This window comes from Barbus barbus (genome assembly GCF_936440315.1).
Source record: "Barbus barbus genome assembly, chromosome: 7".
Classification (NCBI taxonomy): Eukaryota; Metazoa; Chordata; class Actinopteri; order Cypriniformes; family Cyprinidae; genus Barbus; species Barbus barbus.
This window is the reverse complement of record NC_136735.1, coordinates 1,986,406-1,999,708: the sequence shown is the minus strand read 5'-3', so window position 1 is coordinate 1,999,708 and position 13,303 is coordinate 1,986,406. Positions and strand designations below refer to the sequence as shown.

General features: G+C 38.0%; 2 protein-coding genes across 2 annotated transcripts in view; both read left to right on the top strand.

Moving 5' to 3' along the window:
- Window positions 1-13,303, top strand: part of LOC306872949 (uncharacterized protein) — an 819,728-nt gene that overhangs the window by 95,344 nt on the left and 711,081 nt on the right. The window lies entirely within an intron of this gene.
- LOC306872266 (GTPase IMAP family member 9-like) lies at window positions 9,712-11,675 on the top strand (the record flags this gene model as incomplete). Its single annotated transcript, XM_079420764.1, has 2 exons — window positions 9,712-9,730; window positions 10,963-11,675. The coding sequence occupies 2 exons, from the start codon at window positions 9,712-9,714 to the stop codon at window positions 11,673-11,675; spliced, it is 732 nt and encodes a 243-aa protein (XP_079276890.1).

The following is a 13,303-nucleotide window of genomic DNA, read 5'->3' as shown; positions in this document are numbered from 1 at the left end:
TGCTGTGAGATTTGAAAACTGATGCTTTTAAACTTGTCGTCACAGATACAGCTTCTACAGAGTTTTCAAACTCAGTAGGTTTGCTCGGTAGCTCATGCAATGCAGCGTTGTGAAGTGATGAAGAGCTCCGGTACGAACATTGTGACACTACAAAATAGCACGGCTGCATCAACTAATGCGTTTTTATATCAGTTTTACATTTGTTAACACTATCGGAACTACTAAAAGTGTAAAATGTAATAAGTAGTGTAACTTTTCAATTACTTTATTAAAGTAATGTAACTTATTACATTTGATTACTTTTTGATTCCATTTCTAAATTTGTAATATTTTCAACTGTTAATCATTTTGAAACATTTAAAGCAGGCAGGGTTAACCTTACAGTAGAAGTCAACACTGATTACTGTCAGACTGTCAAAATCCTTCACTTGAATTAAGATCATCATAAGAAAGGGATAATGTAAATCTTTATTTTGCAATAACACCTGGCTGGATGTGCATTATCCCGATTATTACAGGCTGCTAGCCACAAAAGTAAATAATTAGACACAAAATACTGATCTGAGTTGAAATATTTGAAGTAAGCGGCAAGTTCAAAGACGGACATTTAAGGGATACGGTACAGTCAAAACTTTTTAGTAAAAATTTCGGAAAAATTGAAAATAACAGAATGGAAAATAACGTGATTAATGGTTAAGGGTAGGGTTAGTTGTAGGGGCGGCATCCAGTTAATAATTTTAATACAAATTATAATTTACACTCAATACCTTATTACTGTATACTGTTTTATAATGTAGCCTACTACAATACTAAGGTGCAGATTTCGCCCACTATTTGCAATAAAGAGCATCAAACAACTTACTGCAAGAAAATATTACTATTATTAAATAGTGTAAATATATCCTATTGCTAAGCTATTTTCACTTAGTGTAATTAGAATGCATTGTATTCACTGAATTTAAATAGCCGCTGCCAAAATCAAACTCTAAACTATCAGCCGTTTCAACTGGAAGATGAAGGCTGTGATATTAATTTTATCCACTAGAGGGAGTCAGGAACAGGATAAGGAATCTCCTAAGCCTAGTCTCTACACATCCCCCCCCCACCCCAGTTTTATTGAAAATAAATTCAGTCATTGTGTATAACCGTAGTGTGTGCTCATAGATCATTACAAGTTTGTTCTTTTTTACATTTACCCCAATAAAACACTTGTCAAGTTTCCAGACATGATTAAATAGTGCTGTACTATGAAGACACCATATTATGGATCTCTGTAGAGATAACAAATAGTCTCTGATCCATATTATTTTGTGCTGTTTTGCCAAAACTCATCAAACGTGTCGGTGTTATAATTTGGGCACGCAATATGACAACTCGTCCATGTAGCCTAAATAAAACGATATTAAACAAACAAAAAAACAATCCAGCAAAACATTTAAACTTTGTACGCATTATTATGTTTTATTTTTCATTTTGGTTGCATTTTTTATTTGATGTATTAGAAGAAAGAGTAATGAAACCAAAAGTAAACAAGAAAAAAATGACATGAAGTAATTTTTTATGTTATGGCTAAATGAATGCCTTGTCGTTGAATGGACGTTCTTCCACCATCGTTTGCCAATGCTGACGCTAAAAAGAGGATTATGGGAAAACCAGATCTCATTAATATTCATGAATTCATATTCTTATAGTGAAAATGGCATTTCTAGATATCTGTAAAAGTATTGTTACTAGTTAAAATGTTATTTAAGATATCAGTAATTATATTGTCACTAGTTGCAAGGGCAATTTCAGATATCAACTGCCTTTGTTGATATCAATAATTATTTTGTTACTAGTAAAAATGTGAATACTTGATATCAACAATTGGTTTTGAATGGCAGCCTATGGTGACATCTAACTAGTGAGAATACATTTACAGATATCAACAATTTAATTCTTGATATCAAGAACTATCATTTTAACTAGTGAAAATTAAATTGTTGATATCAAGAATTAACATTGTTACTAGTGGAAATCTAATTCCTGATATCAAGAATGAACATTTTAACTATTAAAAACAGAATTGTTGATATCAAGAATACATATCCTGAGAAGGAATAAAAGTCAAACTGGCTTGCCATGAACTGTAATTTAATTACAATTTTTTTTCTCAGTAACTTTAACTAACTACAATTATATTTATTTTGTAATTAAATTACGTAATTCCCTTACATGTAACTAGTTACTCCCCAACACTGCATGCAGTAAGGTACGTAATAACGGTGCTGGAGAAATGTATTTAGAGGCACGTAGTTAAAAGTTTTAAATATATTTATTTCTATGTATGTATTCTATTCTATTTATAGAGAGAGAAAATATACAGTAATTTGTACAGATGTTTTTCCCTACATAGGCTCCCTTTTAAGCATTCCTCTCATGTTCCTATTTTAGTTAAACAGCAAAGAAACAGAAGTGATCAGTATTGTCAACAGGTTTTCACAGACCTGTATGTGTTGAAGTCATTGTTCTTGTCTTCTCTCGTGTTTCGCCGCTGCACAGAGTCACAGTGCTGCAGCTGCTGCTGACACCAGTCAGATACTTTCATTCAAACCATGATCATGTGACTAAAGTCTTCCTGAGAGCTTTTAGTTTCTCTATTGATTTACTGAGGATATGCTCACAGTTATTTAACTTCTCAAACACATATAATAGACACAATGACCTATGAAAACGTAATAGTTGTTTCTTTGATTTTGACATTTAACAGGACTGGAGTTCTCTTTTGAAAACACGTATCTGGAACTGTTTATCCAGAACATTGAACAGTTAAGAACTGTGGGTGTGGGTTTACCGAACGGGACCCATGCAAGACCCATGCAACTTCTCTCCGTCAGATGACATGATGCACCATTTACAGGTATTTCCCTAAACGCCACATAGCTCTTTTTTTTCCACCATGGGGTGTTTGCAATAATTACGAAAAAGATTATTTATTTTTGATCATTATTATTTTTATATCAGTTAGTTTTTCAGTAAATTTTGTTAGCTTCGCTCTGTTTTAGTTTTTCATTGATTTTGACATTTTTATTTTATTTCAGTTGACGAAAAGGTGTTTTGGTCTTAGTTTTTGTTTACGAAAACAACCTTGTTTGACACAGTCAATATTGTATAAAGCTCTATCTAATTAAAAGTGACTTGACTTGACCCCTCGTTCTCGAACACTACCCTTCCTTCACAATCCCCCAGCACAACAAGGACACCAGATCCCCCGTTTATTTTGGACACTTTATCCCGTTTTGGACATGTTATGTTTATCTTCTGTAAAATAAAACACACAAACATAACATAAGAGCCAAGAGCCAAACTGCTCAACCAAAGCAATAATCACCATAATGGTAACCAAACATTTTCAATAAAACAACATCTAAATCTGTTAATTCTCAAAACTAATAATAATAATAATTAGTTACATTTATATAGCTCTTTTCTGGGTACTCAAAGCGCTTTACATAGAAGGGGGGGATTGTAGTTCTTGTGTTTCTCTTTCATTCGGTGATTCTGCTTGTTATCATCAGGTAATACTTGAGTACCTGATTAACTCTAACACTGCTTCAGTGTTACTGTGAACACCGAGCGGTATTGATTTAACATCAGGGAATTTACTGTGGGTTTAGGTTTGATTTTAACATTGGTGGGGACTTGCATTCCAAGTCCTTCTGAAGCCAAACAATGTCTTCATGCGAAGAAGAGAGTAAAACAAGGTTTTAATCACTGAAAATGATCCTGCTCCATTAACGCGCTCACATCTCATTCAAAAGCATACTCTCATCCCATAGCATGACGCAATCGATCACGAGACACGCAAGAGCCAATAGCCTTTCACAACCAAAGCTGACGTAAAGCTTCTTCTGGCGGCATTTTTTGAATTCGTGCACAGACTGCAGCAGCACACAGGAAGTCTTTACGGCATCTGTTTCTCTCACAAATCAATCGTTTTGCCTCGGAAGACTTAATACTTTTTGAATAAATTATGATGGCAGTTGTATCTATCTTGTGTTTTATTGACAAATGGTAGGTTTAGGATCAGGGGTTGGGTTACATGTAAATAATGTAATATAAATTAAACTGTTGTGACTGTTTACATTGAAAAATCACACCCCAACATAAATGCAATAATGGTAATATTATTACCCAATATATAATTGAATTATGACGACAGAATTCCCAGTACCTTTCACGTGGCATATTGACACCAAGGGTTTCTTATTTAAAGCAACGGATGGCCCTGCAAGTCGAAAAAGGACGCTAAAAGGGTACCTTGAGCTTCAAAAAGCGATGCCAAGTAGTCCTGACCAAGCTTCAATATGTGAGGAGTTGGGAGTGAGAACATGTTGCCTATGGCTTTTGACAAACTTTTTTTTCTCCCCTTTTAAACCTCATCAGGCAAGCATTTATTTTCAACAAAAATAACGGAAATAGTCAAAAAGTTAAAAATAAATGATCGGGTAGGGGTAGTGTAGGTGTAGGGAGGGATTTATTGCCCCAATATTTATTGATTTATTGATTGATTTATGGATTTATTGTCTTATACAAGATGGCGCCGCTGTGTTCGGACGCCGTTAGGTTCGCTCCACTGAGAATTTGCTTCTACCTTCCTTTTTACTTAGTTTTACTTTCTCTTTTTACACATCTCACGTCGGCACTGATCACCTACAACATAGAAACACTTTTGGACATTGGAAACCGCTACACCAACCTGTTTCAGGACACTTTATCCACGAATCCTGCGTGGCCTCTGGAGATTCTTCGGAACGCGGAGATAAACAACACCCCCCCGAGGCGACGGATCAAGAAACACCGCGGGAAGCGCGCTGGAATTCGAGTCAGACTCAGGAAAAGGGCTCACAGTCCTCCTCTCCCAAGCATTCTCCTCGCTAATGTCCAATCCTTGGAGAATAAGATGGACGATCTTAGAGCCAGGATTAGTTTCCAACGGGACATTAGGGACTGTAACATCCTTTGTTTGTCAGAAACGTGGCTTTCGTCCTCGGTCCCGGACACTGCTGTAATGCCGAGTGATAACTTCTCTGTCTTTCGGACGGACAGAACAGCAGAGGCCGGTAAATCCAGGGGTGGAGGAGTATGTTTCATGATCAACAAGAAATGGTGTGACCCCAGGAATATCTCCATTCTGTCGCGTTCCTGCTCGCCTCATCTGGAACATCTTTCCATTATCTGCCGCCCATTTTATCTGCCCCGGGAGTTTTCATCGATCATTGTTACTGCTGTGTACATTCCACCACAGGCGGACACTGGCTTGGCTTTGTCTAAACTTCACGATGTGCTCAGCGGCCACATTAACAAACATCCTGACGCTGCCTTCATCATCGCGGGGGACTTTAACAAAGCCAACCTCAAGCAGGTCATGCCGAACTTTTACCAACATGTATCCTGTCCAACTAGAGGACCAAACACACTGGATCATTGCTACACTCAGTTCAAGGATGCCTACAAAGCCCGCTCACTACCGGCTTTTGGCAAATCGGACCATGCCGCCATCTTTCTAACACCGAGATACAAACAAAGGCTCGTTCAGGAACCTCCGGTGCAGAGAGTAGTGACGCGCTGGTCCTCCCACTCAGAGACTATGCTGCAGGCGGCGCTTGATGACGTCGACTGGGACATGTTCCGGGCGAGTTCTTCTGACGTCAGCGAGTTCACGGATGTAGCATTAAGCTTCGTAAACACGCTAACCGAGCAAGCTACAGAAACAATAACGATAAGGACATTCTCCAATCAGAAACCGTGGGTGGACAGAACAATCCGTGCCGCGGGTAACACACGCACCGCCGCTTACAATGAGGCTCTTCTGTCTGGGAATACGAGCGAGTACAAAGCATCGTGCTATGCTCTCCGACGCGCAGTAAGAGCCGCCAAACACAGATACAGAGAGAGAATTGAGTCTCATTTCCAGCTCAACGACTCTCGACGGATGTGGCAGGGACTGAGGACCATCTGTGACTTCGGAAACAAATCCTCCGCGGAGGTGAGAGCAGATCCGTTGCTGGCCGACGAGTTAAACATCTTCTACGGCCGCTTCGATGGCAACGGCGGTGGCGCGTTTCTGCCGACCAGCGCGTCTGGAAGCAACAGGCAGAGCAGCGATGATCCTGTAATCACCGTGTCGGAGGATGAGGTTCGGAGGGCGCTAAAGAGAGTGAACGTCAGGAAAGCAGCCGGACCTGATGGGATAACCGGCCGTGTTCTGAGGTCCTGCGCCGATCAGCTCGCTGGTTTGTTCACTTCTATCTTTAATGAGTCCCTTGCTACCGCCGTGGTTCCCACCTCATTCAAAAAATCCATCATTATCCCTGTGCCAAAGAACAATAAACCCTCTTGCCTGAATGACTATCGCCCAGTTGCCCTCACATCTATAGTCATGAAGGTTTTTGAGAGACTTGTAAAGAGCCACATTTGCTCCTCCATCCCTGATACTCTGGACCCTCTTCAGTTTGCCTATCGCCCAAACAGATCCACGGACGATGCCATTTCTCACGTTCTCCACTCTTCCCTCACACACTTGGATAGCAACAATGGAAATTATGTAAGGCTGCTATTCATTGACTATAGCTCAGCTTTCAACACTATAGTCCCCATCAAGCTGGCATCTAAACTCACAGACCTCGGCCTAAACTCCTCACTCTGTGACTGGATTCAAGACTTCCTCACCGGCAGACCTCAAGTGGTGAAAGTTGGCCAGTTCACCTCAAACTCCATCACTCTGAACATAGGAGCCCCACAGGGCTGTGTCCTGAGTCCCCTGCTCTACTCTCTCTACACGCATGACTGCGTGTCCTCTCACAGCTCCACATCTATTGTCAAATTCGCTGATGATACTGTGGTTCTGGGCCTCATCTCCAACAACGATGAGACCGCATACTTGGACGAGGTAGAGAGACTCACATCATGGTGCCAGGACAACTGTCTCTCTCTGAATGTGAGCAAAACTAAAGAGCTGATCATGGACTTCAGGAAGAGACAGCAGCAGCCCTACACACCTCTTATGATCAGTGGGACCCCTGTGGAGAGGGTGAGTAGCTTCAAGTACCTCGGTGTAAACATCTCCGAGAACCTGACTTGGACTACACACATCCAAACTCAGGTAAAGAAAGCCAGGCAAAGACTGTACCATCTGCGACAGCTGAGGAAATTCAGGGTCTCACCAGCAATCCTGAAAACTTTCTATTCAGGGACCATAGAAAGTGTATTGACTCAGTGCATCTCAGTGTGGTATGGAAACAGCTCCAATCAGGACTGCAAAGCACTACAGAGAGTTGTGCGCTTAGCTGAGCGCATCTCAGGGTCTGCTCTCCCCTCTCTGCAGGACATCTACCTCAAACGCTGCAAAAATAGAGCTGTCAAAATAATCAAGGACTCAAATCACCCTGGTAACCGACTATTCACTTTGCTTCCATCTGGTAAGCGCTTCCGTAGCCTGATGGCAAAAACTGAGAGACTTAGGAGGAGCTTCTTCCCCCAGGCCATCAGGCTCCTAAACTCTAACTCTGTGTCATAACATCACTTGACTCCATGTAAATATCACCATATCAATAAGCTATTCATAATTTTTCTCTACCTCATATTGCTGCTATTATATACCCTGTACAACTTTTTTGCACATTATTTTGCACATTCCTCTTAGTACTATTTAAGTCAACAACATACTGACCTGCACATTTATATTTATATTTTTTATCTATCTTTTTATTTTATTCATTTTATTTTATTTTATTTATTTTTTTTTTTTATTATTTTTTTTTTTTCTACTTTTCTTCTCTTAATATTTGTATACTTTATAATTGCACTGTCCTTGGAGCGGACCTGACCTACATTTCACTGCTGGTTATACTCTGTATAATTGTGTATGTGACGAATAAAACTCTTGAATCTTGAATCTTGAATAAGGTGGCATGGTACCTCTCATTGCATGGCACAGCACACAGACCTGCCCCAAACTGACTGCACCTGTACTGTCTGCCGGCGGCCCTTGGAGCGCGCGCGATCAGAACAAACAGCGCAATCTGGCTGATTATCAGAGAGCAACAGCTCTCCTATGGACACTATGACCACGTCCACCCCTGCCATCCCCGTTGGGCAAAGTGTTGAAATGATCACTTGTTTGTGAACGATCGCGCCTTGCGCAGCGGCAGCATTGCGCGGAAAAGATGTACCGGGAGAAGCGCGATCATTAGACAGCCGATCGTCATTTCCAAAAGGAAATATTCCCCTTCAGAGTCAGAATCGGCGAATGACATTTGCAACACATCCTCACAGTACAACTTTTTATTAGCCGTTTGGCGGTTTTCTCTCACAAATCTCACAATTTACTCACACGCTATGAAATGAATTGCTTCCGCATCAATGACACGATAGCTCACTTACTCTGCTATTTCCTCGAACAATTTTGGTCTAGAATCGAAGTACTGCATGTCTGCCATCTAGTGGAAGGGAATACAAATGAGCCATTACACCAGATTAGGAACTACAGCCCATTTCATGAAGTATGACGTCTTGTCGCAATTTTGCGACTTTGGCGCTTAGAGGGTTAATAATTTGAATTGAATATGTTACTATTGCATACTGTTTCATAATGTAGGCTACAATACTGATGTGAAAACAACTGGCACTATTTTCAATAAGTAGTATTAATAGCAGAAAATCCTAGCAGTAAATACCAGTAGTTACCATAGTTATGTAAATACCATATCACTAAGAAAATACTGCTTTTTGCACTTAGTGTAAATTAAATCTACTGCTATTTACACAAATAGCCACTGCTGAGAAATAAATTCCGTTTATGGATTTTCCAACTGACTTGTATATTTTAGAAACAGCTTCTTTATATTTATGCTACGTTTGATGTAAAACAGTTTTGCAGTTATCAATCATTTTGGTATCCAAATTTAAATCTGCATTGGCATCTCAGGCTTTTCTCTGTGTTGGTTTACCAATTGCCAATGTTTTCAAGCCTGATGTCCTGTTGAATTTGTCATTTATAGCCCTGCAATGGTTTTTATTGACTTTGATGAAAAATATTTTATTGTAATCACATAAATAAGTCTGTATGTGGCGATATTTGACATGAACCCATTGTAAGTAGTTTTCACAGCTAAAAGGACAAGCATTACAGCAAATACAACAATATAACACGTGTGTGGCTATATTCTGGAAATGAGAGCTAAACACACACACACACACAATGACTACATTTATAAGCAATTTTATGAAAATCAAAGCTGCTAATAATTTGCAGAAGACTGCTAAAATTGAACATGATCAAGTTTAAAGCATTACAGTTACATGCTGTATTACGTCATTTGTAAAATCCTCTACAAAATATTTATCTACCAAATAAAACTTTTAATTGTGCTAACATATTAAACAAGTTAGTTCTACATAAATGAACACTTTCCATTTAGAGTGACATAGAGATGTTTTTAATTATTATTTAAGAACATAATAAATAATGAGAATATCATTGAAAAGTTAAATTGGCACAGATTTGCAGCTGCAGTCATGTGATCATATATTCAAATAAGGGGAGTTACCCTGAGCACTCGCTGTCTGCGAAGTCCTTTCAGTTGTCATTCATCCAAGCCAAGATCAAGTAAGAGAAAAAAGAGCACTGGCCTTAAGCTTCTAAAACTGAAAAAGAGGATTTCTAGGAAAATGGCTCCAGTGATTACAGGTCAGTCAAATTTACATACAGTTTTATAATTATATTAGTCAAAAAGAAAATTAATGCTATTATCTACATTCCAACAAAATATGATAATCTAACAACAAAATTAATAGACTGTATTTATTTCTGAACAAGCTCTTGGATTGCTTAAAATATGAGGGCCATGTTAGTTATAAAGGGATGTAGTAAATATGTTTTACTTACTTTACTTACTTTACTTTTGTCATTTAGCAGACGCTTTTGTCCAAAGCGACTTACAAATAAGAAAAAGTAACTAAAACTAAAAAGTTACAACTCTATAAATACTATCTACCCACATATTTAAGAAAATAAAGAAATTAAATAAAATTGACACATGCATATAACAACAACATTTCAATAATAAACATATCAATGAAAAAATTAAATAAAAAGCTACTACTATCCCTTGCCGGTGTCCCTGCCCGGTGGAGTCGCACGGTAGAGTCGATGGTCTTTACACTCTTTACTATGTGTTTAAATATGTTTTAAAGCACATTAAATAACAACATAAGTTGAGGCAAACCGCCATTCAGCTCTAGCAAATCAAATGTAAAACCACTGAGAATATGAAAGATAAAACACATCGAGAAACATGGCTTTGAACACTTACACAACCTTAGCTAGGGAATAATATTTGCTTTAGGTAAGATTTACTGTAAAAGTGTCATTTCCAGCAGTACTCTCTGGGGAAAAGAGGTTAAATGTAGAAAGGCAAGAAAGCACGTAATCTGGGAACAGAAACAAAATTATAAATGTTAAAAATTATAATGTGTAAGCTTGTGGAAAATATATATGTATAAAATAAATAAATCCCTGATAATGAAATAATACCATAAAGGTTGTTCTCGGAGGTTGTTTACTGGTCTGAGTTTCTGACTCAGGTCTGAGCTTCAGTTGAAGTCTATTGGACTTTCTTTTACCAGTTTTATCATCTTGCCAGATGAAAATCGCACAAGTGATTACTTTCTTAAATAAATAACAACAACATCACATCAATGCATCACATCAAATTTTCATCCTAAAACGTAAAGGACAAAAAAAGAACCATATGAATTTATGCACTGTTTTATCAGTGCATTCTGTCTTCTGAACCAAAAGTGACTAATATTTAAGTTTGAAATCTTACTCTCTGCCATAACTTAAAAAGATTGGGTGTGTCACTTTGTCATGATATTAATGATGACATGATGTTACACTTTGTGTCTCTCTAACTTTAGTAAATCTGAAGATTGTTATGTTGGGAATGACCGGAGCTGGAAAGAGTGCAACTGGAAATACCATCCTGGGCAGAGATGAATTTAAAGAGGACAATTGTCCAGAGTCAGTTACTCAAAAATCAGAGAGAAAAATGATAAGAATAGGTAACAGGACCATTTCAATAATCGACACTCCAGGCCTGCAGGATACATCAGCAAATGAAAATGAAGTGAAGGCTGAAATAAAGAAGTGTATGAAAATGTCTGCTCCTGGTCCTCATGTGTTCCTGCTGGTCATCAGGGTGGATGTGAGACTGACAGAAGAAGTCATGGACTCAGTCAAATGGATTAAGGAGAACTTTGGAGAAGATGCCGGACGACACACCATCATTGTGTTCACTCACGCTGATGCACTGCGCAAACCCCTGAAGGATCATATAGAGGAGAGTCCAGATCTACGGGAGTTTGTTATGACCTGTGGTGGCAGATATCATGCATTCAACAATGAAGACAGAGAGAACAAAACTCAAGTAAACGAGCTGCTGGATAAGATGGATGAGTTGGTGATTAGAAATGAAGGAAGGCACTACACTAATAAGATGTTTAATGAGGCCCAGAGAAAGCTTAACTTGTGGAAACCTGTAATTACTGTAGGAAACGTTTGTGTGGTACTAGTGGTGGTAGCAGGAATAGCAGGAATAGCAGTAATAGCAGTAAAGAAATGCAAAAAGTAAAATTAAAATCATATTGCTTTCGTGTTTTTTTGTTTGTTTTTTTTACACTTGTTATTATGCAACTTTGGTTAATACCTTTTTATCATCACAACATTTAAAAAAAATCCTTTAGGTTTTATGCCACAGATGCAGAATTTAATCGTACAGATCTTAAAATCTATGATTAAAATGTCAGTATGTTCAGCACATATAATATTTTGGGGTGAGCTGCAATGCGGTCTGTGTAACAAACTGGAAGCACAGTACTGGGATGATTACCATCCTCCTGAGATGACAGTAGGAGGTGTATGTGGTTGGTTGTATGTTCTCTGTGTACACATATAAAGGGTTTACAAGGTAATACTTCTGGGTAATAATTGATTGCAATCAGGTTAATGAATATTAAGACTGGACTGCTATCATAATTAGATTTTCTTATAGTATTTTTATGTAGCATAGTTTACATTTACTAAATAAAAAAAAATCACCTAAATGTAAAAGAAAACCTACACTCTAAAAAATGCTGGATGAAATACAACCCAGTGCTGGGTAACATATGGCCGAACTCAGCGATTGGGTTGTTCTGACCCAGCGGTTGTGTTCCTGCCCAGAAGGTTGGGTTAAACATTTAACGCAACTGTTGGTTGAAAACAACCCAATCGCTGGGTTTGTCCATATGTTACCAGCGCTGCGGGATGTATTTATTCCAGCATTTTTTAGAGTGTAGTAATGTCATGGCTATCAATATCAAGACTGAACAAAAAATTACAGTGTATAACCCAAAATTTGACACACACTGACTAGCCTACATTATACATTTGTTATTTTTTTCAACTAGTATTCTGTTTTGAATTTTAAAAAAAGGTAATTTAATTAACAAAATAAATGCATGTAAACTTCAAACTTTTGTCCATTTCTATTATTGTTACAACCCACAGGATGCAACTGGATACACCTACTGCAGGTCAGTAACAGCACTCTTTTTACTCTGTATTCACTTTTACAGTTTAGCAATAGTTGTAGATTTTAAAACAACCTTAATATATAAATGTGGAGGAATTCTTTTAGATAAATAACACAACAACACAGTTACAGACAAGAAAGTAAAGACCGTTACACATCTTTATAGGAAGCCAAATAATGGTGTGATTAGAGCCTGTTAGATACAAAGTCATCAATTCATCTGAATGACAATAACATTATTTTGAATAACTGAAAAATCCTATGGAATAATGTATTACACATTAAATATTTGCCCTTCTGTAAGACACAGCCAGCTGAACCATTACTTACAAACATTGTTTCCTCCATCATCATCATCATCATCATCATCATCATCACCATCATTATCTTATCATCCAGCAAAAATACTAGCAAACAGATAGATTTAACACACACAGCAATTACTGTTAACCAGTTAGTTTCAGCATGTGTCTGTGTTGCTTATGTAACAGTGTCAGGGTGTGTTAAAGAGCGGTGCATGGAAATGCATAAAATAATGCATAAACCCTGAAGTTTATTGCCATATTGCTGATGATGAAGGAAACAGACAGCATTTTAGACATCTAATGCGGCTCAAAACCAGTGACGGACTATCTATCTATCTATCTATCTATCTATCTATCTATCTATCTATCTATCTATCTATC